We start from the raw sequence: 21,346 nt of genomic DNA on the forward strand, positions 1-21,346 counted from the left end.
CTTCCCCATTCATCATTATTCAGGATGTTTTTCAGAGGAAAACATCCTGAGCCTCCCCGAGTGGTTACACACCGTGGAAGGGTCTGTCACTAGGAAGGGACAGGGCCGAACTTTGAGGCTCGTTTCTTCCACACTCAGTGCCCTGCCCCTTACACGGAGCACAGGCCGAGATACAGCAGGGTCTCAGACACGTGCAGCTCAACCCGCACTGGCTGGCGGAAGGCTCCGAGCAGGCCGCTGGTTTTTCCCTCTGCGCAGCCCCGGGCCCAGCGCGAAGGGCAGGGGGGCGGTGCCACGCACCATTTCCCTCCCCGCTAGCGAGTGCGGTGCTTCCTTGCAGAAGGCTCCGGCTGGACACCTCTTCCGTTCCCTCCCAGGTCTCTGCGGTACTGTGACCTGCGTCTGATCAACTCGTCCTGCCTGGTGAGGACAGCGCTGGAGCAGGAGCTGGGCCTGGCCGCGTACTTCGTGAGCAGTGAGGGGTCCCCAGAGAAGGGGCCCCGGAGCGAGGGCGTGGAGAGCGACGCAGAGAAGCTGAGCGGCACAGACAACGAGGACGAGGAGCTGGTGACGGAAGGTTGGCCGCCTGCACTTACTAGTCCCGTAGACAGTGGTGCTGCGTGGCCCTAGGGCAGTGGGGGTCCCCCACTGAGATGGGGGTGCCTCACTGGCCTGCCCTGCCACGCCCCTTACTCCTCAGGTCCTCTGGACACTGAGGGGTGGAAGGGTGGGTGCCAGGATGGGGAGCAGTGATGGGTGGGAAGGTACTTGTTAGTGCGGGGTGAACCTGGAAGCTGTGCCTTCCAGGCGTTTGCACAGGTGCGTGTGTTTCCAAACAGGCTGCCCCTCGGAGAAGAGGAGCCCCGTGAAGAGGGAGCGGTCCTGCTCCCACGACTCGGCATCCTCGGGCCTCTCTTCCAAGGCGTCCGGTGAGTCTCCCAGAGGGAATGAGTTCAGAGATGGATCAAGAGATCCTTTGCTTTTGCCTAGAACTGGAAAGAAATGGGATTTCAGAAGTGGACTTTCTAGAGTAAGCGTTTTTCTGGACTGGGGCCTGGGAGCACGAGGCGTTTCAGCAGGACCCTGAGGTGCGGCGGCCCGTCCTGGGGGAGGACTGTGGACTCTGTCCTGTTCAGTGGCCTGTGTGGGGCAGCCACAGGGGGCCACCCCCTTGGGGCTCCCCCCAGGTTTGGAGTCAGGAGGAGGGGAGCAAGGTGAAGTCTTCTGATAGAGTCTGAGGGTGCAGAGAGGTGGGCTTGAGACTTCAGGTGTTGCAGGTGGAGGTGTGGTGAATGGAGAAAGGATTCCAGGCAGCGGAAGCTTCACAGGGTCAGGGTGCTCAAAGCAGGGAGGAGCTTGGGTGCAGGGAGTGGCCCTGAGGAGCACGCAGGGTGGGGTGAGGGTGTGGCCGCAAGGTTGAGAGGGGTGGGGGGTGTTAGTGCACGGCACGGCACAGCAGGGGACTTGGCCTGGGAGCCCCTTCGTTTTCCACCTTCCTCTCCCTCCTCCTGCAGGTCAGGGCAGGAAGGGATTGGCAAGGAGAGGCCTTTGACGTGGTGTGGGGGGCGTTGGGGGGGTGGGTCACACCATGTGGGGGTCACCAGCTCTCTCCAACCAGCAGATCCTGGGTGTGTCATAGGACAGCAGAGGCTGTGTGTCACCAGCGGTGGGATTTCATTGACAAAAAGGCCCAGCGCTGGCCCAGCGAGGGCAGTTCCTGCTGCAGAAACTGGTAGCCAGCAGGTGTTGGGACTGGTCGTTACTCGGTGTGACCAATGGGTTTCTCTCCCCAGGCTCAGCACTTGGTGACGAGACCTCGGCTCAGCCTGGGGGGCCCTGGCAGGGGGAGCGGGCCTGGTCCCCACAGCCCTGCGGCCCTTCAGAGGAGGGCAGGGCCCCTGGTGACAAACAGAGGCTCCGAGCCAGTCAGGGGCCCCCATCAGGTGTGAGCAGGCACAGCCCCGGGCCGGCCCCCCAGCCTGACTCCGGCCTCAAGACCAGCCAGAGGGATGTCCAGGTGCAGACCACCTCATCGTCCCAGCTCTCCTTTTTGGGCTCGTCTTCCTCATCCGCTGCACCTGCCGCCAGCACCCCGGCCCCGCAGGCCCCCCGGTGCTCCATGGCCAAGGCCTGCCGGCAGCCGCCGGTCGTCTTCCTGCCCAAGCTGGTGTACGACATGGTCACGGCCACGGACAGCGGCGGCCTGCCCAAGGCCACCTCGCTGCTGCCCTCCCACTCGGTCATGTGGGCCAGCTCCTTCCGCCCCCCGCTCAGCAAGACCATGACCTCCACGGAGCAGTCCCTGTACTACCGGCAGTGGACGGTGCCACGGCCCAGCCACATGGACTACGGCAGCCGTGCCGAGGGCCGCGTGGACGGCTTCCACCCTCGCCGGCTGCTGCTCAGTGGGCCCCCGCAGGTGGGTGTGCGCCGCCGTGGCCCAGCCCCTGTGGGTCCTCGTGTACGGGCCTGGGTGCCTAGGGCTGCCGTGCGCAGGGCAGCATCTTCTGTGATGGTTCCTCTGTGGGCAGGTGGACAGAGGCCAGGGCCTGGGTGACTCCTGTTCTCTCACCTTAGTTTCTTCTCACATGAAGCGGAGGGTGGGCGGGTGGGTTCCCTGGGTGCTTCTGGCTCTTTCAGACGGCGATTCTGCCTCTCCCACCTCGTTCCCCAAGCCAGTCTGTGTGACCTGCTGCCTGGCAGGCTGGCAGCATCCCCGCCTGTTGTGTTTCCCTGGCAACAGCAGGCCACTTCACCTATCTAATGGCAAAAACGCTCACGAGGTGAAGGTCCAGTACCGTGGAGAGGACTATGGGGCAGTAGCCGGGCTTGGCAGGGGCTTTGCCAGCCCAGTGCAGAGGTGGTTGGTGGGCCCCGGACTGGGCTGCTGGGCCAAACGCCGACTCCTGCTTCACCGGGCTCTCTGGGCGGGTCCGCCTCCCTGCCCTCAGCCAAGCATGAGGGACACAGTAGTCCCTGCATCACCGAGATGGGGGCATTAGATGAGAGAACCACAGGACACCCAGACACGGCTTGGCTGTGGTAGAAGCACACACCACACAATGTCCCCCGTGGTCCCCATCAACGGCTGCCTTCTGACCGGACATGCTCATCGTCCAGAGTTTATTCCAGGAAACGCAAACCCACAAATATATGTCTAAGGGGGCTCGTGTCAGTATTGTTTTCAGTTATGAGAAATACCTGGGGACAACTCCACTGGTCAGGGAGGGTTGAGTAACTTCGGTGCAGTTGTGACCTTGAGCCCTAGAAAATCTGAGCTAGATCTGCATACGCTACCTCTGAGTTTTCCCTAAGCTATTGAAGTGTTTAAAACGTTTCAGGACACTAGATACAGGGTGTGACGTCAATTAGGAAGAAAAATCGGCATGTGTACCATGTGTCTCTGGGAATACGCCTGAAGCAGCCCCCGACAGAACGGCCATTGAATCTTACCCGGGGGAGGGGGCGTGGGACTTGCGAATATTTTACTTCATTGTTTTCCTGTATTTCTGGAACTTTGACATGAGCATTTATTTTTAAAACAGGAAAAGGTTTTACAAAAGAGAGTACTGGTTTCTCTATGCTCTCACGTTACTGCATGTAATCAGTCTCGAAGATGTTTACCTATTTGATGGGGGAAAATAGTATTTTGTTTTATTAGTAAGGTCAAATACATTTTTGTCTGTCATTGGTACTTCTCGTACAGTGCTATTTGCTGGTTTCTTTTTCTGTTAGGCCATTTGACTTTTTCCTGCCATAGGAGCTCTTCGGAGAGGACAGACTTCAACCCTTTGTCTAAGATATATATTGCAGATATTTTCTCTGAAGCTTGCCCTGGTCATGTTTCATGTTTTCTTTTTCAAAGTTAGTTACTTGTGTTCGTCAGCGTTTGCTGAGCACTTACGGTGAACGAGGCATCAGACCAGGAAGTTGAAGGGCACAGCCCTGGAGCGCCGGCGGGGGGGGAGGGGGGAGCATTCTGGGAATCCAGCAGGCACACATCTAACCAACTGCTCCCAAAACAAACCCATGACCAATAGTATACTAGCGTGGTGCTCAGCTCAGGGCGCAGGGGACTTGATGCGAAAAGAGAAGGAAGAAGAGAAAAACCATTTTCTTTCTTTTCCCAGACTTCAGAGGAGACGCTGACATCTCATGTTTTTGTTTTCTTACTGTGGACATACCAATTAAGACAAGAAGAGCGATTTGCAACATGCAGGGTTCTTAAGAAATTATGTTTTGTCTTGGCAGTTTATTTTCTCTGAAGGAAACTTTCTTTGCCTTGCGACTAAGTCCCATTTCTAACAGCTCGAAAAATGTGGCTGGTTAGAGCTGGAGACGCACCGCAGTGATGTATAAGTGGCGGGGGGGGGGTGGTCCCCATGCTCTCCGAGGTCATTATAAAAGACGGAGGTGACCCGGGGTGGACTGACTGCTGGCTCCCATCTCCTTGTGCCCACAGATCGGGAAGACAGGTGCCTACCTGCAGTTCCTCAGCATCTTGTCTCGGATGCTCGTCCGGCTCACGGAGGTGGATGTTTACGACGAAGAAGAGATCAATATCAGTGAGTTTTACCCTCTGGTGACGCTGGGGCTTGGGTCGTCTTTCATCAGTTTCTCAGGTGACTTCGTATCTTTCTGGATGAAATTCTCAGGTTCATGATCAGACGCCCCGAGGGGGCTGGTGGGTGCCTTGGTCTTTCCTTGTAGTCATTTTGCTCAAGGTCAGACTATTGGGTGGGAGGCCTTTGTAGGGCTAACGCTACTACTGTACCAAAAGTAACCGTCCTTGGCTGAGTGGGTCCCACGTGCTGGGTGCCCGGCGTCAGTGACCACATTTAATCTCCCGAACACTGTGGTTGCTCCTGGTAAGTTACCAGCTTCATCCATTTCCCTGTAAGTCATGTGCTCGGGAGCCCAGCTGGGAAGTGGCAGAGCTGGAACAAACCTGGATCTGAGTGTTGCCTCCAGAAAGTGGGGCTGTCCATCAGGGGCTCCCCCCGCCTGACATCAGCTGTGCCATACATGGGGACAGCCTTGTCTCCTCATGCACGAGACAGAGTTTACCCCGAAGGAGGTAAGGCCCTTCCACCAGCTGGTTTACCCTGTCGTGGGACTTGGCCTTGCTGTCCTCCCCACAGGCGTCTCCCAGCAGCCAGGAACTTGGGCTGGTAAACACGTGGTTGCTTTGGGGACTAACCTTTGTTAAGGAGCCCTGAAGGGAGCCAGTAAGCTGTGCTGGCATCTTAACAGCACTCAGAAAACGGTGGCCCTGGCTGGCGTGGCTTCGTTGGTTGGGTGGTCGTCCCGTAACTGAAAAGTTGCGGGTTCAGTCCCTGGTCCAGGCGCGTATGGGAGGCAGCCAATCGATGCTTCTCTCTCGCATGGATGTTTCTCTCACACCCCCTTCCTCTCACTCTGAGGGCAATGAAAAAATGTCCTCAGGCGAGGATGAAAACATTAAAAAATCGTGCATCTTCAAGATGTACGGCTTGATTTGGTACATGTGGGCCCTGTGTGTCTACACCTTAGTCACGCTGATTAACACAGCTGTCACCTCACACAGTGGCCGGGTCCACTGCAGCCTTGCTCGTGGCATCGAGGACACGCTGTCACATTTGTCCATGGAGGGTGAATGGCCACCCGCGGACCAGTGGGGACAGAAAACACAGTATTCACGCACGATCGGCTCACTCGGCCTGGACAAGGAGGGTGGTCCTGCCACATTCGTGCTCCGAGCTCCTTCAGATGCTCTTGACTGGGCCACGGAGTTGGGGGCTGCTGAGCGCCAAGGATGCCCGCCCGGCGCTGGTCTTGCCTTTGAAGGCAAGAGTCTCTTCCAGCTCCGGTTTTCCACAGTCCCCCACAGTTCGTAACTGCATTTCAGACGAGACCAGGCCTGTTGAGTTTCTGTTTCCTCCTTCCTGGGAGAGATGCCAGGATTCATAAAGACGGGATTCGAATCCAGTCTGTTATGCCTGGAAGTGCAATTTGTTAAATATTCTTATCTCCTGGGTTTCCTCTTCAGTACGACCTGGTGATTCCTGTTCTGCAGGGTGCTGCGGACACTGTGTGATGTTACATACACGCAGCACTGAGCTCCTCCAAATACACGGTGAACGTCCCCCCTCCTTTCCTCCTCCTCCTCTTCCTCCCACGGGGCATGCGCTCTGCCCAGGTGTTCAGTGCACAAGGGGAGAGAGGGGTACGTAACATACACAGAACCGATGCATAGCAGAATTCGAGTTGGACCAACTGGACTTTGTTTAACCTTTTGACCAACAAGCATGTAGTGAGCACCCGCAGCCTGTGCCGATTACAACGTAAGGTGATACTCGGAGCATGGGAGAGAGCAGTGTGGGCCAGGGCGGTGCTGGCATTCACAGGGAGGGAGGGAGGGAGGAAGCAGTGGGCCTGAGCTCTCAGAAGAGGCTTTCCAGAGGGGTGGGGCTTGGAGCTGGGCGGTATCAGCTGGGTGGCATTTAGATGCAAGAGCAAGTACACAAGGTTCCACGGGCGCTGGGAATCAGTGTGATGCATTCGGGAGGCAGTGCTGGGGAGCAGCACGGAGCAGGGGGAGGGCAGGTATGCTGGAGGACCCGAGGAGGCCGAGGGTCAGAAGAACAAAGCTGCCCCATAGCAAACTCGGCTGCTCCTCTGGGTAGAGGTTGTGCCGAATGTGCCCTCTCGCCTCCGCAGAGCAGTCCCGAGACGGGCTCGTGCCCTCCAGGTGCCACAGTGTGCCCCCAGGGGCCCCAGACTCAGTAACCGCTCCACACAAGTCTGAAGTGAGCCGGTCCCTGATCTTTTGTCACGATTCTGGGTGTGTCCCCATCTCGCAGACCTCCAGGAAGAGCCCGACTGGCGTTACCTCCAGCTTGGTGACCCCTGGCCAGACCTGGAACTCTTCAAGAAGCTGCCTTTCGACTACATTATTCACGACCCCAAGTACGAAGACGCCAGCCTCATCTGTTCTCACCATCAGAGCGTGAAGGTCGAAGGTCAGACTTGATATCTCCCAGAGCACGTGGGGGCGGCCCCTGACGGGAGTCCACCAGATTTTGGTAGTGGTTAATGTAAGGATCCAGCAGGGTGAGTTCGTCAGCAGCGCCCAGCACTGAGATCAGCGGTTCCCTGGAGGAGGAAGGGCTGCCCCGGAAACCCAGGAAGGAGGACTGACCGCTCAGGGGGTCCGATGGCAGTGAGGACACACCGGCTGCTTGTCACAGCCAGGGTGTTCAGAAGGCCCTGGTGCGCAGAGGGTACCGACACGTACCTTTGTGAATTTGGGTCATGGCAACAAAGTGCTCCTACTTCCCTCTCCTCCCTCAGTCTCTTGCTTCCTCCCGCCTCCTGCAGGGACTGCTGTCTGTCACTGCATCGTGACCCAGCTGTGTGTCAGGGTCCCCGTCTGCAAATGGGATGTTAGTGGCCAGTGTGGTGGTAAACACTGAGAGGAGAGTTCAGTGAGCTTGGTGTGTGAGACAGATAAACACCATTGTCTGTTTCAAACTGATGCTTTTGTCCCCGTGGCTCTCCATCCCTGTCACCGTGGGGCCCTCCACGTAGGCTCATCTCCGTTGAAAGTTCAGCAGGAGACGTCATTTGGAAAAAAATGGGGACAGCTCACCTGCATGACAAGTCCTTGTGTATCACATTGGCAGTCAGTCTCCCCAGTCGTGTAGTGAGTCCTTGGATATACATTGATAAAATGTTCCCAGGCTCATGAATAAGGTGACGTGGAAACAGTCTCAGTTTACCCCGCGCAGACTGTTGTTTTTGCCCAGTTGGGCCCCTCCCCCGGCGACCCCCCCCCCCCAGCCCCAGACCTTGTGCCAGCACATCCCGCGCAGGAGGGTGTGACCGGCTGCCTCTGCTGATCGGTGACGCTGGGGTTTCCTGCAGACAGGGGGGCGCCCCGGAGGCCGGAAGACCTGTACGTGCGGCGTCACACGGCGCGCATGCGGCTGTCCAAGTACGCGGCCTACAACACGTACCACCACTGCGAGCAGTGCCGCCAGTACCTGGGCTTCCACCCCTGCTACCAGGTAGGCCGCGGGGCGCCGGGCCCGGGGTGTCGCCTTCGCCGATGCCGCGGTTTCCCTGTCTGGGTTCATTCTGGAGTGGGAGGCGGGGAGCCCGGGAAGCGCTTGCTTCCTGGTCTGCTTGTATTCTCACTTCCCTTCAATAATCTGGACTCACTGCCTTCACTGCCCAGCAGTGGTTCTCCAGGGCCCCTCGTTCATGAGCATCAAGGTGAGCTGCCTGCGGAAGCTTATTGTCTTTACGTCCTAGCAATTCGGAAAGGGCCACGCAGCGGGCACTCTCCGCATGCTTGTGCTGGGTGGCCAAAAAGTCCATTCACTGTTTTCTGTAAAATAAAAGGTACATTTTTCATTTTCACCACTAATTTTGATGACTTGGGTATTTTGAGTATGTCAGCTCTCTCTTGCTACTGGCCTCTAGTGTGGAGAGGCTGGGGCGCTGCTAAACATCTTCAGTGCATGAGACAGCCCCACGGCAAAGAATTATTTGGCCAAAATGTCAGCAATGGCATGAAACTTCCCAAACCACTTTTTATACATTCGATCAGTCACAGCACCTTCTCCATACACTGCACAAATCTTTTTTTTGCATTTCAGTTGCGTTTTGAACTTTCTTGAAATAATAAAAGATAACGTGCCAAAAATGTTACATATTTTCTTCCATCTTCAACATTAAAATGGCTGGACAAAAATTTACCAGTTTTGGTAAGTTTTTTAAAATGCATGCTGATATGACAGCTGTCACAATACGATTTAACAGAATTGTTTTAAATAAAGTTAAAAATAGCTAAGCACTACTAGAACCATCATTTGGAAAAAGCGTAACGGACTTTCTGGCCAGCCTGACATGTACCAGCTACACACGCAGAGGTGAATCAACTTTGTTTCCATTCTCACCACTGGCGGCGTAGGGACAGAGATGTGCGTCAGCAAAACTTCAGGACGCTGTGAACCTGCAAGAAGAGCAGTGCGGTCGAAGCACAGAAATGGTGTAAGGAGAGGAGTGTGCACCTACTGAGCACCTACTGTGTGCTGGGCAGTCTGCCGGGCACTTTTCTATCTCAGCATCTCCCAACCTATGTACGTGGAGAAAGTGTCATTTGCCCTGGACACTGGCCCAGGGCCCCAGCTGGTCCCCTGAACTAGTCTGCGTTGAAGTCACACCTATAATCCATTCAAGGTGCACAGGTTAAGAAACTGTCCTGTATAGTTTCTTATTTAATTCTCACTAAAACCTCATGAGGCAGTAGGGGTTTTTGTCACCTCAGAAACTGTCCCCAGAAGATTCATGGAGGACAAGTGGCGGAGGGAGGAGGTGAAATGAGAGCAGGGGGCCACAGCCGAGGGGACCCACGCCGAGCCCCCAGGAGCTCTGCAGGGTGCACACCAGTTTCCTCTGCTCATCCTGCCCCTCCCTTGTCCCCCGAGGCTCCGAGGGCCTTTTTACGAAATTTCCTCAGCTGCGTCCCTCTGTGTTCCCTCCCCAAGTCCAAATCTATCTTTTCCTCCTGCTCCCAAAGGTCTCTGTGGTTCTGGAGGAGCCACAGGAGGAATCTAGCATTCGTGTGTCCCGGCCTGTGTCCGCCCTCTCGGGGCCTGTCATTCCCGGGAGTGCGCAGCGCACACTGGCCGCAGGGCGAGGGGCGGGGAAGGCCCCTCCGCGGTGCCTGAGTGGGGAGGCCAGCAGGAGGCTTTGTATGGCTTGGGCGGAGCCAGGCGGGGAAATCGCCCCAGAGCCGTGGGCACAGGAACAGCGTGAGGGGGCGGGCTCTTTGGACAAAGTGACTGGAGGCAAGGCTAGACTTGGGGACAGGAGTGAGCCCCAGACCTCTGAATGTGAGTCTCCGTCTGTATAACGTGGGGCTGATGACAGGACCTGCTTCACAGGACTGTCAGTTACCAAGGGGACAGAGGGCATAGTGAGGGAGGTATATGCCGGTGTGTTCAAATCTGGCAGTAATTTGCTACTACACGTGTGATTACTCAAGGTGGAAAAATACATTCATTAGCATTGAAAGCGTGGTCTAGCTAACGGAGCACTCTGGGTCAAGTTCAGAGTCCAGGGTGGCTGGCGCCTGAAGCGCCATGAGGATTAGAGACAAGACCCGGCTTCAGCCGGGTGGGCGTGGCCTCCGGTAGCAAGGCCTGGGTGCCGGCACCCTGTCCGGGTGTTGCCCGTGGGCTGCTCATGCCGTGGGGCAGAGGTGGCCATGACCTGCATGTGCTCATGGCCAGGTTGGGCCTGGGGTCTTCTGGGACGTTACGCCAGATGCCGATGACAAGCTCTGTCCTTTCCCCCTCGCACCTCAGCTCTATGAGTCCACCCTGCACGCCTTTGCCTTCTCTTACTCCATGCTAGGAGAGGAGGTCCAACTGCACTTCATCATCCCCAAGTCCAAGGAGCACCACTTTGTCTTCAGCCAAACTGGAGGCCAGCTGGAGAGCATGCGGCTGCCCCTCGTCACAGACAAGGTACTGGTGCCGAGTCCGGAGGGTCGGACCAGAGTGGCTGCGAGTGACCGCTGAGCTGGCCACGGAGAGACTGTAGTTGCCTGATGAGTCAGGGGCTGGAGGAACCGGATGGAGAGACCGGTGTGGGCGGAGGCGGCTGGGGAGCATGAGGGCTTTGGGGTCACTCAGCTGAGGTTGAACTCTGCTCTGCTGTTTGCTAGCCCTGTTACTTGAACTTCACACTTAATGTCTCCGAGCCTCGGGTTCCTCACCTGTAAGCCTGTGGTGAGGTTTATTGGCATAACTGACACAGGACGCCAGCACAGCGCTGGGGAGATAAGTACGGAGTGGACCTTCGTCCGTCCACTCCCTTCTCCGGCACACTCTTTGCTGGGGGACATGCAAAAGGGTTCGTGGCTGAGCAGCGTGACTCCTACAGGGCCCGGCCCCGGCCCCGGCCCCAGCAGTTACAATTACTGACTCAGGGCCCGTCCTGTGGTATCATCTGTGCTGCTCCTCTGCCTCCCTGTATTATTGGGAAGCAAATCCCAGACGTCGTATCGTGTCCCCTAAATACTACAGTTTGTGTCTCTACAGGAGAGACTTCCTCTTTTGAGGAGATCATTCTCTTTTTTCATTTTGCTTATTTGTAAGTCTTCTTTATTGTATTTTTCCCCATTACCATGTAGTCCTTGTATACCCCGCTCCCTGTAGCAGTCACCACACAGGTGTCCGTGTCCGCGAGTCCTTTCTCCTTTTGCTCCATCCCTCTACCTGCTAACCCCCTCCACCCCCTTAGCTGTCATCCTGCTCTCCGTCTATGAGATCGTTCTTAACAATCTGTCACCTCTGGGACCACCACTGTTTCGGAGACGCCCCTCCTGGGGATATGGGGTTGGATGGTTCCAGCCCAACAGTCTCGGCCAGCTTGCAGCCCGTTACCCAGCCCAGTCACCGCGGACCTCAGAGGCGCTGCTTCTCCAGAGGGCCAGACGTCATAGGGTTGAACCTGGCCTTTCAGGCCCTGTTACCGCGCCCTGAAAACATTCGTAAAGTACCACAGAGACCTTTATGGTGTGGTGTCCCCTGCCCCACGGGCTGGGTGTTGCCGCGGTCAAGGATTTACTCCCATTCCCACTCCTACCCAGTTCAACCAGAACAGGCTGTAGGCACCAGCGGCACCATGGCTTTGCAGCAGTGCTCAGAAGGCGCCAGGCGGAGCTGCACCCAGCTCAGCCCGAGGAACTCGTGTTGAGGGAATGGTGGAGACCACGCAGTGTTTTCTGCTTTGTAGAACGAGCAGACCATTTTTTTTTTAAAGATTTTCTTTTTAGAGGGAAGGGAAGAGGAGCAGAGAGAGAGGGAGAGAAACATCCATGTGAGAGAGAAACATCAATGAGTTGCCTCTCGCACACGTCCCGACCAGGGACCAAACCCGCAACCCGGGCACGTGCCCTGACTGGGAATTGAACTGATGACCCTTTGCTTTGCAGGATGATGCCCAACCAACTGAGCCACTCTGGTCAGAGCCACAGAGTTCCTTACATAACAATGTGCATCCTGAGTGTATAAACAGGCTATATGAGTCTGTGGTTGGCGATTGAAGTCCCACAGAAATGACCTGTGCTCCAAGCACGAGGTTGGATGCTCATGTGAAAGGGTGGTGATTGATACACGCCCATTAGTCTGGGTTAACGAACCGTTCTCAAATAAGCATTTACTTGGCTTCTGGTCCGGGGGGCCAGAGGGCTGGGCTCGGTTCAGCTGGGTGGCCATCCTGGGCAGGTTGGGCTCCCTCGTGCCTGCAGTTACAAGGGACCAGGTGGGCCGGGGACGGCTGGGCTCGGATGGTCTCGGTGGGACACCCATTTCTGCCCCCCGTGGTCTCCCTTTTCCAGCAGGATCGCCCAGGCTGGCTCCTGGGGGGGCTCGGAGAGCGGGCCGCAGACTCAGGACTGCTGCACTGCCATTTTTACTGCATTTTCCCAGTAAAAAGCCAAGCCTCAGCTGGCCTCGGGGCGCCCGAAGACGGACACTCAGAGGGAGGGGAATAATCGTGACCATGTTCAGAAACTCTTTCCCTCCTTGCGCCTCCACTTTGCAGAGTCAGGAATACATAAAAAGTCCGACCTTCACCCCGACCACCGGCCGCCACGAGCACGGGCTCTTCAACCTGTACCACGCGATGGACGGGGCCAGCCACCTGCACGTGCTGGTCGTCAAGGAGTACGAGATGCCCGTGTACAAGAAGTACTGGCCCAACCACATCATGCTGGTGCTCCCCAGCGTCTTCAACAGCGCCGGCGTGGGTAGGCGCCTCTCGCCGCCCCGCCCCCTCAGGTTCCTGAGAAAGGAGGCTAGAGAGGGTGTTCCAGGGTTGGCAGAGTTGGACGTTTTCCATCAAGCCTTTTGACTTTTACAGCATTTTGTTTGAATATTCTTTCTTCTTCGACGTTTGCTTATTGATTTCGTTCGTGCTCTCGAGTCACATTAGAAAAGCAAGGTTAAGCAGACAGAAGTGTATGTGCACCTCAGAGGTGTGTTTGGTACCCTAGAATTCTCCCCACCCCCAGTTCGACAACTACTAGCCAGTGGACGAGTGATGTGGGTGGGCGACGACCGACCTTTGAGGCTGCTGGTCCTGGGGCGGGGCCTCTTTAGTAGGTGTGGTCCAGGAGCTGAGTGGGCGTGGCTTTGCCCGTTGCAGGCGCCGCCCACTTCCTGATCAAGGAGCTGTCCTACCACAACCTGGAGCTGGAGCGGACCCGGCAGGAGGAGCTTGGCATCAAGCCGCAGGACATCTGGCCCTTCATCGTGATATCTGACGACTCCTGCGTGATGTGGAACGTAGTGGATGTCGACGGGGGCGGGGAGAGGAGCAGGTGAGGCGCCTCCCCAATCCCAGGAGTAGGATGGGGGCATGGGCTCTCTTTCAGCAAGGATCACTTTGCCACCCCCACAGGACCACAGAGGAGGGCGCTCCCAGTTAGAAAGCCCCGCATGTAGGGGGACAGAGGCCTGGAGGCGGCAGACTTACACTCTACGCTTTACTTGGAGTTTTAAAAATTGTTTTAAAACTTATCTATTTTCTTGTTTATTTTAGAGAGAGAGGGAGGGAGGGGAAAGAGGGAGAGAATCAGTGGTTGCCTCTCACACACCCTGACCAGCGACTGAACCTGTAACCCAGGCCTGTGTCCTGACTGCAATTGATCGGCAACCTTTCAGTTTGTGGGATAATGCCCAACCCGCTGAGCCACACCAGCAAGGACTGGGGTTTAAACTTTTTAAAAATTTTATTGAATAATCCGTATATGAAACCACAGCATATCTATTTAAATTAAAATATATACAAGAGAAAAACATGTGCAGAAATTGTCACAAACTGAAGACGTCGGCTTAACCAACTCCCCTGTGAAGAAAGGGACCCTCACCACCCCCAGGGGTCCCTCCAGTTGTCCCCCAGTCCCTCCTCCCATCCCCAGCCTCATTCCTCTTGCCTGCTTGTATTTTATTTGCTGTGTGACATGGACTCTCTTTGGCTGGTTTCAAAGGGGGCACTAATAGCTGTGCTGGTTTGTCATAAGGATCAGTGAGTCAGTGGGTGGTGTGCCCAAGGAGAGCGGTGCCACGTGGTAAAGGCTCAGTAGGTGCAGTTGCGTCTGAACATCACTCATCATCGCAGTTCCTGTGATTTGGCAATTTTACTCCGAGTATTTCAGCGTAGGGCTGCCTGGTGACTTCTGTGTTTGGCTAGTTTCTGAGAGAGCCACCGTTAGGCCAGTTCTCCTCCTTGGTGTCAGTGATGACCTGGTGCAACACAACCTTCGGTCACTGTTCTAGAAAAGTGTGTTGTGTGACGGAGCGGCAGGTGACTTGGGAGGATAGTGACCTGCTTTGCTTTCTCCATTCTCACAGTCACCCTCCAGGGCAGGAGCTGGGCTGAGGGCCGAGAGGGGGAAGGGGGCAGAGCTTCTCTTGTGTCTTCGTAATTTGCATTCTTAATTAGCATTAAAAGTACTGGATGTCACATGGAGCAGGGGACTTAGAGAGTTTAGCTTAAGCCTGTCAGGTGGGGAAAGGAAAGCTGAGGTCCAGAAAAGCTGGGCAACTTGCCTGGGCCCTCATGGACCCGATTCTCGTCCCCAGCTTGCAGCCCTGGAGTCCCCCTCCCTGGTCATCCGTGTCCCTCACTGTCCTGCCAGGCCTCACACACCACCGTGTGGCGTCACAGGCATTGGCAGGCTGCCTCCTCCTCCCTATGCTCTTACTTGGAATTCGCAGTAGAAAGCCTGGCTCTTTCCCACCATCGCACCTTCAGACGCCTACACTGGAAAGGCGCAGTGGTTTGGGCTGACGGAGAGTGAGGGCTTCGGGGGCAGCCGTTCACACCCAGGCTCTGTGGGGGGCACAGTGCAAGTTACTTGCAGCCCATCTTCCCTCCTCCGTGAAACAGGCAGGGCGGCTGCCGTCTCGGGGTTGCTGCGAGGACGGGCGCTAATAAGCACGAGGTGCTCAGCCTGGCGCCTGGCCCTCGGCCAAGGTTGTAATGGACTGTACCTGTACCAGCCCTGCCCTGGAATGTGCGAGTCGGCCACTGGGCAGCATCCTGGCTGGCCAGTCCACAGGGCCCCACCTCGTTTGCACGTTGACCTAAAGACGTCCATCTCCCTCCTTCTGGCACAGAGAGTTCTCCTGGTCAGAGAGGAACGTCTCTTTGAAGTACATCATGCAGCACATTGAGGCGGCCCCCAACATCACCCACTACGCCCTGATCGGCATGCGGAAGTGGTCTAGCAAGACCGGGAGCCGAGAGGTGCACGAGCCCTTCTCCCGCTGCCACGTGCATGACTTCATCATTCTGAACGTGGACCTGACCCAGAACGTCCAGTACAACCAGAACCGGTGAGCCTCTCGCCCCATGGCAGCTGCTGGCACAGCCCATGGCCCCACAGCCCTCAGTGAGGGGCAGCTTAGGCCAGTGAAGGGTGGCTTCTTCCCTGCCCTGCAGGGCCATGGGAGCCAGAGGTGCCCACCTGTGGCACTGGTCTAGGTCCTGATTTCAGCTTTAACTCCCTCCCTTCCCTCCCTCCCCCCTTCCCTTTCCTTCCTTCTCTCCTTCCCTTCTGTATTTTTGCTGTATGATTTTGTGGAGGAGGGATTCACATAAGAGCATTCAGCTTCCTTCGTGGATTCACACCACACTTCAGTGACTTATGCTGTTTACGTGCTCTGCTTTTTTGGCTTCCACTGAGCACACCGGTTTTTAGAAGCATTAGCACTGAAGAAAATTGTGAAGAGATTTCTGTGTGTTGCTTTCTACACGTCGAGCCGCAGAAGCGCTCACATGTCAAGTGTGACCCCATCGCTGACACTCATCGAGTGTCCCTGGCAGTGGCACGCCCCTGGGGGAGGGGTCCGTGTAGGAGTGTCAGTTTTGGAGCCAGACAGACCTTCTGGGAATCCGGGTGCCCCCTGACTCCCGGGCTCTGCAGGGAGCCTTCTTTCCTCTGCTGTAAAAAGTGGCTACTTTTTTTTTTAACCCCAGGAGGTTCACTTTTTCTTCCTTAACAAATAGGCGAAAGGGTGTTTGTAAGGTCCTCACATGGAGCCGGTATGGTCAGCACATTATGGTCCTGTAGGTGACACCTTAGGAACACCCTGCCTTGCCCAGCGCCGGCACATTGCAGCTTGTCTGTCTTCCTCGTTGGTGTTGCCCCTGTGCCTTCCCAGGCGAAGGCCTGTAGGGGAGGAGCGAGCCCCCCGCTCGGTGTCTGGTGCAGGTCGGGGCTGGCGGGGACGTGAGCGGCATGCAGTCCCATCCGTGCCCTCCTCTGGCTCTGAGCAGGTTCCTGTGTGACGATGTGGACTTCAACCTGCGGGTGCACAGCGCCGGCCTGCTGCTCTGCCGGTTCAACCGCTTCAGCGTGATGAAGAAGCAGATTGTGGTGGGCGGGCACCGGTCCTTCCACATCACCTCCAAGGTGGGTCGGCCGAGTGCCCTGCTGGGTCTGCCACCCGGCTGGCCCTGTGGTGCAGAGACTGAGGGTGGGAGCTGGCGGGAGGCCACGTGGTCGCCTTTGAGTCAGTGGGGGGTGGGCTTGACCACTGAGTAGTGTCAGCAGAGGCTTTCAACTGTGTCTGCCCTGGGCCCTGCTGTGATCCCGAACATTCCCGGGAGCTTCCCGCACATGTCTGCCTCACTGCGTCTGGCGCTTGCTCCGGCAGTGTCTCCGCTGAACGGAGCTCTGGGCTGCCGGTGTGTGTGTGCATGGCCTCCTCTGGGCCCCTGCGGCAGCGCCGGGCCAAACACTGTCTGAGTGGCCCTGACAGGCTGGCTTGATTGCCATGCTGTCATCTGCGGGCCAGCCCCGGGTGGGGGGAGACAGGGTCCGGGCACGCCTGTGCGCTGGGCGGGCCTGGGGCGCTGCCGTGCGGAGTTGTGCACATTGCTGCCCAGAGGTCTCGCCCGTCCACGGGCGGAGCCCCATTCTCTGCTTCTCACCTCCGTCTGCCTCGAATCGTGCCCTGATGGCATCAGCCAGCTCTAACTCCAGCCGCCTCTTCCAGCCTCTGTCCTTCCCTGTCATTCCCTGTCCCCACAACTCTGTGGCCACCCTCCCTGACCTGGGCCTAGTCTGGGTTCAGACACCAGTTCCATCCTCTCCCTTTGCAGACTGACCGGGCAGAAGCCCCCCTCTTCTCTCACTGACTAGTAAGACACTTGAATAAAAGGTCTGTACTTCCAGGAGAACTTGGAATTGTTTAAAGCCCTCCCCACCCCGACTGTGGAGGTTTCTTACTGCGGTTGTGGTAGATTTGCAGTTTAATTAGGGGAGATCACAGATCTCTACTGTAGGAAGTCTTTCTACCAAAAAGCCTGATGTGCTTTGAAAACTAATTTTCCTTTTAGTTCCCTCAGTGTCAGTTTTTAACTCTTAGGTGTTTTATCTTTATTCCTACTTTGAGCATAATCTTATTTTTTCCTTTCGATTTAATCATGCAGTTGAATATGTAGAGGACAGCTAGTGATGTTTTATTCACTCAGGAGTGCTTGGCCTGGCAGCTGGGCCAGGTGTCAAGTACACCTGTGGTGCAGTGCTGTCGTGATAAGCACCCCAAGTGCTTATGCGAGTGAGTCGCAGGGAGACCTAGTCTCGCTGGCGGTGGGGGTGGGGGGGGGGGGCGTGGCTCTCCCTGAGGAAGTGACGTTAAGGCGGAGGTCTGGAGGATGAGGAAGAGTACTGTGTCCAGGCACGGGGGACGCCCAGGGAGACAACTCGAGGGCTAGGAGCAAGGAGGTCGGCGTGGAGGAGGTGTCGGGGTCACCGGGGAGAGTGACGGGGACGAGGATGAGCTGGGGAAGTCTGCAGGACCTTGTCAGCCGTGGGAACATGCGAGGCCTCTCTCTAGGAGTGAAGGAGACAAATCGTGGAAGGGTTTCCTGCGAGGATTTGGTTGGTTCTCCTCATGTCCGCAGTCTCTCGGGCAAGGAAATGTGTTGGTGATGATGGAGGAAGAAGCCGTGGGCTGGATGGGGGGCAGTGGGGGGAGGGCCAGGGGTGGGGGCAGATGCCGCCATGCCCTGAGAGTTCACCCCGGGGTTTGGGAAAGCCAATGTTCTACCTGGGAAGGTCACGTCTGCAACTGTTACTGATCGCACTGATCGGGTCTCATGTGTCCCCCTTCGGTCAAGCCCAGTCGTTCTTAACGGGGAACCTCACTGTGGAAGCAGCTGTCCTGGGCGTCTGTGCTCGGGGTGGCTGGGAGAGGCTGAAGCCCGTCCTTCCCCCGCAGGCCCCAGACTGCCCCGCGGCCGTGGCGCCTGCGCAGTACGTCTGCGCCCCGGACAGCAAGCACGCGCTCCTGGCGGCGCCCGCGCAGCTGCTGCTGGAGAAGTTCCTGCAGCAGCACAGCCGCCGCTTCTTCCCGCTGTCCCTGCAGAACCGCGGCCACCCTGTGCTCTCCGTTGACTGCTATTTGAACCTGGGGCCTCAGGTAAGTTCCAGACGGGCTGTGGGGCCCTAAACCTGAGAAGTGCCACCACACGGCTTCCACTCAGGTACTGACCGCCCGTGACTGCTGGTCAAATAAAGGCTGAGATTGTGCAAGCGGTTTGCTCTGACGTCAGACGTCAGGAATCCAACCCAGTTCCCATGCCAAAGCGATTCTGATCCATGAAAGAGTTAGCGAATGCAGAAATCTGGGTCCATCTCTTGGAATTGATTTTTGGGGTATAGATTTGGACGTAACAGAAAAATATCATTTCTGCTGCCCCCAAGCCCCTGACTGGATCAAGCAGTTAGTGTTTCAGCTGCCGAGCCCTAGCATGGGGTTGCGGAATATTTCACAGAAAGCGGTGTTTTGTTTTGTTTTTTTCCTCTCGTCTCTCCTGTTTCCAGATTTCTGTGTGCTACGTGAGCTCCAGGCCCCACTCCTTGAACATCAGCTGCTCCGACTTCAGGTTCAGCGGACTCCTGCTCTACCTCTGCGACTCCTTCGTGGGCGCAAGCTTCTTGAAAAAGTTTCATTTTCTGAAAGGTGACTTCCCACACCCTTGCCCCGGACCTTGACTTGAATGCTTGTCATCACCTGGTATCTCTGAGGAGGTTATGCCTGATCTAGTCCTCGTTTGCCAGTGGGTAAACTGAGGTTCAGAGAGTGAACGTTACCACCAGGAAAGTACAGGAGGTTGGGGATGAGATTCCAGGGCGGCTCTTTTTCCCCCAAACCTGTCGGGCGGAGATGAGACACCCCTTTCTGTTACGCAGCTTTGTGTTCGTTTCCAGCGTAACATCAGCACTCAGTTCCCCATGGGCACTTCTTCCTCCTGGTGGATGAGTTCTTCCCCCTGGTCTTGGGGTTCTCCACGCTTCTGGGCTTCACTCTCTCTCCTTCTGTAGTTGCTTTCTTGCTGAAATGTTTCAGAGTGACAAACATTCATTCTCCATGACTTAAAGAGAATATTTCCAGTCCAGCTGGGGTCCCTGGCCAATGTGCACATTTCCTTGGGTGGCCTTCCCTCTGACCTTCTGGTCTGGCAGGTGTTTCCTGGGCACCACACTGCCCTGGGCCTTGGGCGGTCGAGAGAGGCGTCTACTACAGCCTCTGCCCTGGGGAGACATTTTGTCCAATGGGAGGGGAGGACACGTAGGTAGGAAGGTAGGTAGGTAGTAGAGAGACTGACTGACAGAATGAATGAGTGCGTGAGTGAATGAATGAATGGGTGGATGGGAATGACGTCTTGTTTATGCTAGCATTCAAGAGCAGGGAGCATTGCCCTGGTCGGGCGGTTGGGGAAGGATGGGAGCTGCATCGGCCTGGAAGGGCAGCGGCCTTGGGTGGGAGAAGGTGCGTTGGGCCTTGAGGTGGCTGGGCGGCTGGTTCACACCCAGGGCTGCAGCCAAGGAAGCTTGGTCTGTGACCTGACCAGGGTCTGTTTCCAGTTCCTTTCTCTGTCCCCTCCTTTGTCAGCGTTTCGCCTCCCTGGTATCTCAGCTGCCAGGCCTGCCAATCACCTCTCAGTGTCTGTCCTGCTCAGATGATGAAGCATTCCAAGGGGACAGAAGAGGTCACCGGACCTCTGGTCCTCCCCTTCCCAGCAGCATCATAGAGCTTCTTTGCAAGCAGAACCCAGGCAGTGGCTTCAGTGGGTAAACTCACCTGTTTTCTTCACACGCCTCCGCCGTTGTCCGTGCAGGTGCGACCTTGTGCGTGATCTGTCAGGACCGGAACTCACTCCGCCAGACGGTGGTGCGCCTGGAGCTGGAGGACCAGTGGCAGTTCCGGCTGCGTGATGAATTCCAGACGGCCAACGCCAAGGAAGACCGGCCGCTCTTTTTTCTGACGGGGCGGCACATCTGAGGCACGGGCACACCTTGGCAGATTTTCAGGAAGAGTGGAGCCTTAGGAACCTCGTGCTGTTGGGCTTCAAGGAAGCATTAGAAGCGTGGGGTGCTGGGACTGCGACGGGGCCCAGAACTGGCCCCAGAACTGGCCCTGTGCAAGCCGGCAGCCCGAGGCCCAGGGATGATGGAGACTCACGGCGAGTGAGGAGGGTCCGTGGTTGGCGAGCAGGAAGTCAGACCCAGCCTCCCGGGGTTCTGGGCCAGCCCCGCTGCCCTGGGCTGGGTCAGAGTGCACGTTACCAAGGACACGGTTTTGCCTACTGTCATGTCATCCATATGCTTCCACAGACAAAGTTGACTTCTCTTAGTTCTAAATCTCGAGGATTATTTTCTAGAGGTGCCAGTGTTTTCAGCTGATGGGTGTGGTTCGAGCTCCGTAGGTTTTCCTCTCTACTACGAAGCAATATTCCTGGAGAACATTTCAACTGTAAAGGCTGGAGACAAGAAAAAAAAAAGCTTAAGTGGGTCACTGTGTAAGAATTATGGAACTGCCTAGAAGTTTGCTGTTTAAAGAGCTAGCCCAAAGGTGTCAGCTTTAATGAAGTAAAACAAATTGTTTTACTTCAGAGCAAACACGATTCTATTAAAATAGTATAGGGTAAATACCCTATCTCTTAGAAAGGGCAAACATGAAAAGAAACTATATACAACTCAAAGATTTCAGGAAGGACATTTCATTACAGAAGTTGACCTTAAGAAACAGAATTCTCCTGACAGAGGAGAAAGGACCAATGGCTTACCTGAAACAAACCATGAAAACAAAGCGATACAGAAACAACTTGGTAAGAACTAGACTTCTGACCATAACTTACTGACGCTCAGTTTTCAGTTCCTTAAAGAGCTTGCCTTTTCTTACAACTGCTTGGTCCCTGACCAGAGAGGAAGGGGGACAGAGCAGAGGTGGCAGCAGGGATGTTCCAGGCTACAAACACTTTTGCTTGCCCC

General features: G+C 56.1%; 1 protein-coding gene across 11 annotated transcripts in view; it reads left to right on the top strand.

Annotated features, from left to right (window-relative positions):
* Positions 1-20,475, top strand: part of GREB1 (growth regulating estrogen receptor binding 1) — a 93,322-nt gene extending 72,847 nt beyond the window's left edge. For 7 of the 11 annotated variants that reach the window (XM_053667131.1, XM_053667129.1, XM_053667130.1 and 4 more), the window contains 15 exons: positions 378-577; positions 840-929; positions 1,794-2,419; positions 4,463-4,565; positions 6,029-6,115; positions 6,843-7,001; positions 7,906-8,048; positions 10,356-10,517; positions 12,601-12,805; positions 13,204-13,378; positions 15,180-15,398; positions 16,342-16,477; positions 18,291-18,491; positions 18,896-19,034; positions 20,194-20,475. In XM_053667131.1, coding sequence (XP_053523106.1) covers positions 378-577; positions 840-929; positions 1,794-2,419; positions 4,463-4,565; positions 6,029-6,115; positions 6,843-7,001; positions 7,906-8,048; positions 10,356-10,517; positions 12,601-12,805; positions 13,204-13,378; positions 15,180-15,398; positions 16,342-16,477; positions 18,291-18,491; positions 18,896-19,034; positions 20,194-20,357 — 2,809 coding nt within the window. In that variant the 3' untranslated portion in view covers positions 20,358-20,475. Of the gene's footprint in view, positions 1-377; positions 578-839; positions 930-1,793; positions 2,420-4,462; positions 4,566-6,028; positions 6,116-6,842; positions 7,002-7,905; positions 8,049-10,355; positions 10,518-12,600; positions 12,806-13,203; positions 13,379-15,179; positions 15,399-16,341; positions 16,478-17,169; positions 17,223-18,290; positions 18,492-18,895; positions 19,035-20,193 lie in introns of those variants that run through there. The other 4 variants (XM_053667132.1, XM_037151838.2, XM_053667134.1 and 1 more) reach the window with 3 other exon arrangements.
* The last annotated feature ends 871 nt before the right edge of the window (positions 20,476-21,346 follow it).

Source organism: Artibeus jamaicensis, unplaced genomic scaffold (assembly GCF_021234435.1).
Source record: "Artibeus jamaicensis isolate MK-2021 breed Jamaican fruit bat unplaced genomic scaffold, CSHL_Jam_final contig_465, whole genome shotgun sequence".
In the NCBI taxonomy this organism is placed as follows: domain Eukaryota; kingdom Metazoa; phylum Chordata; class Mammalia; order Chiroptera; family Phyllostomidae; genus Artibeus; species Artibeus jamaicensis.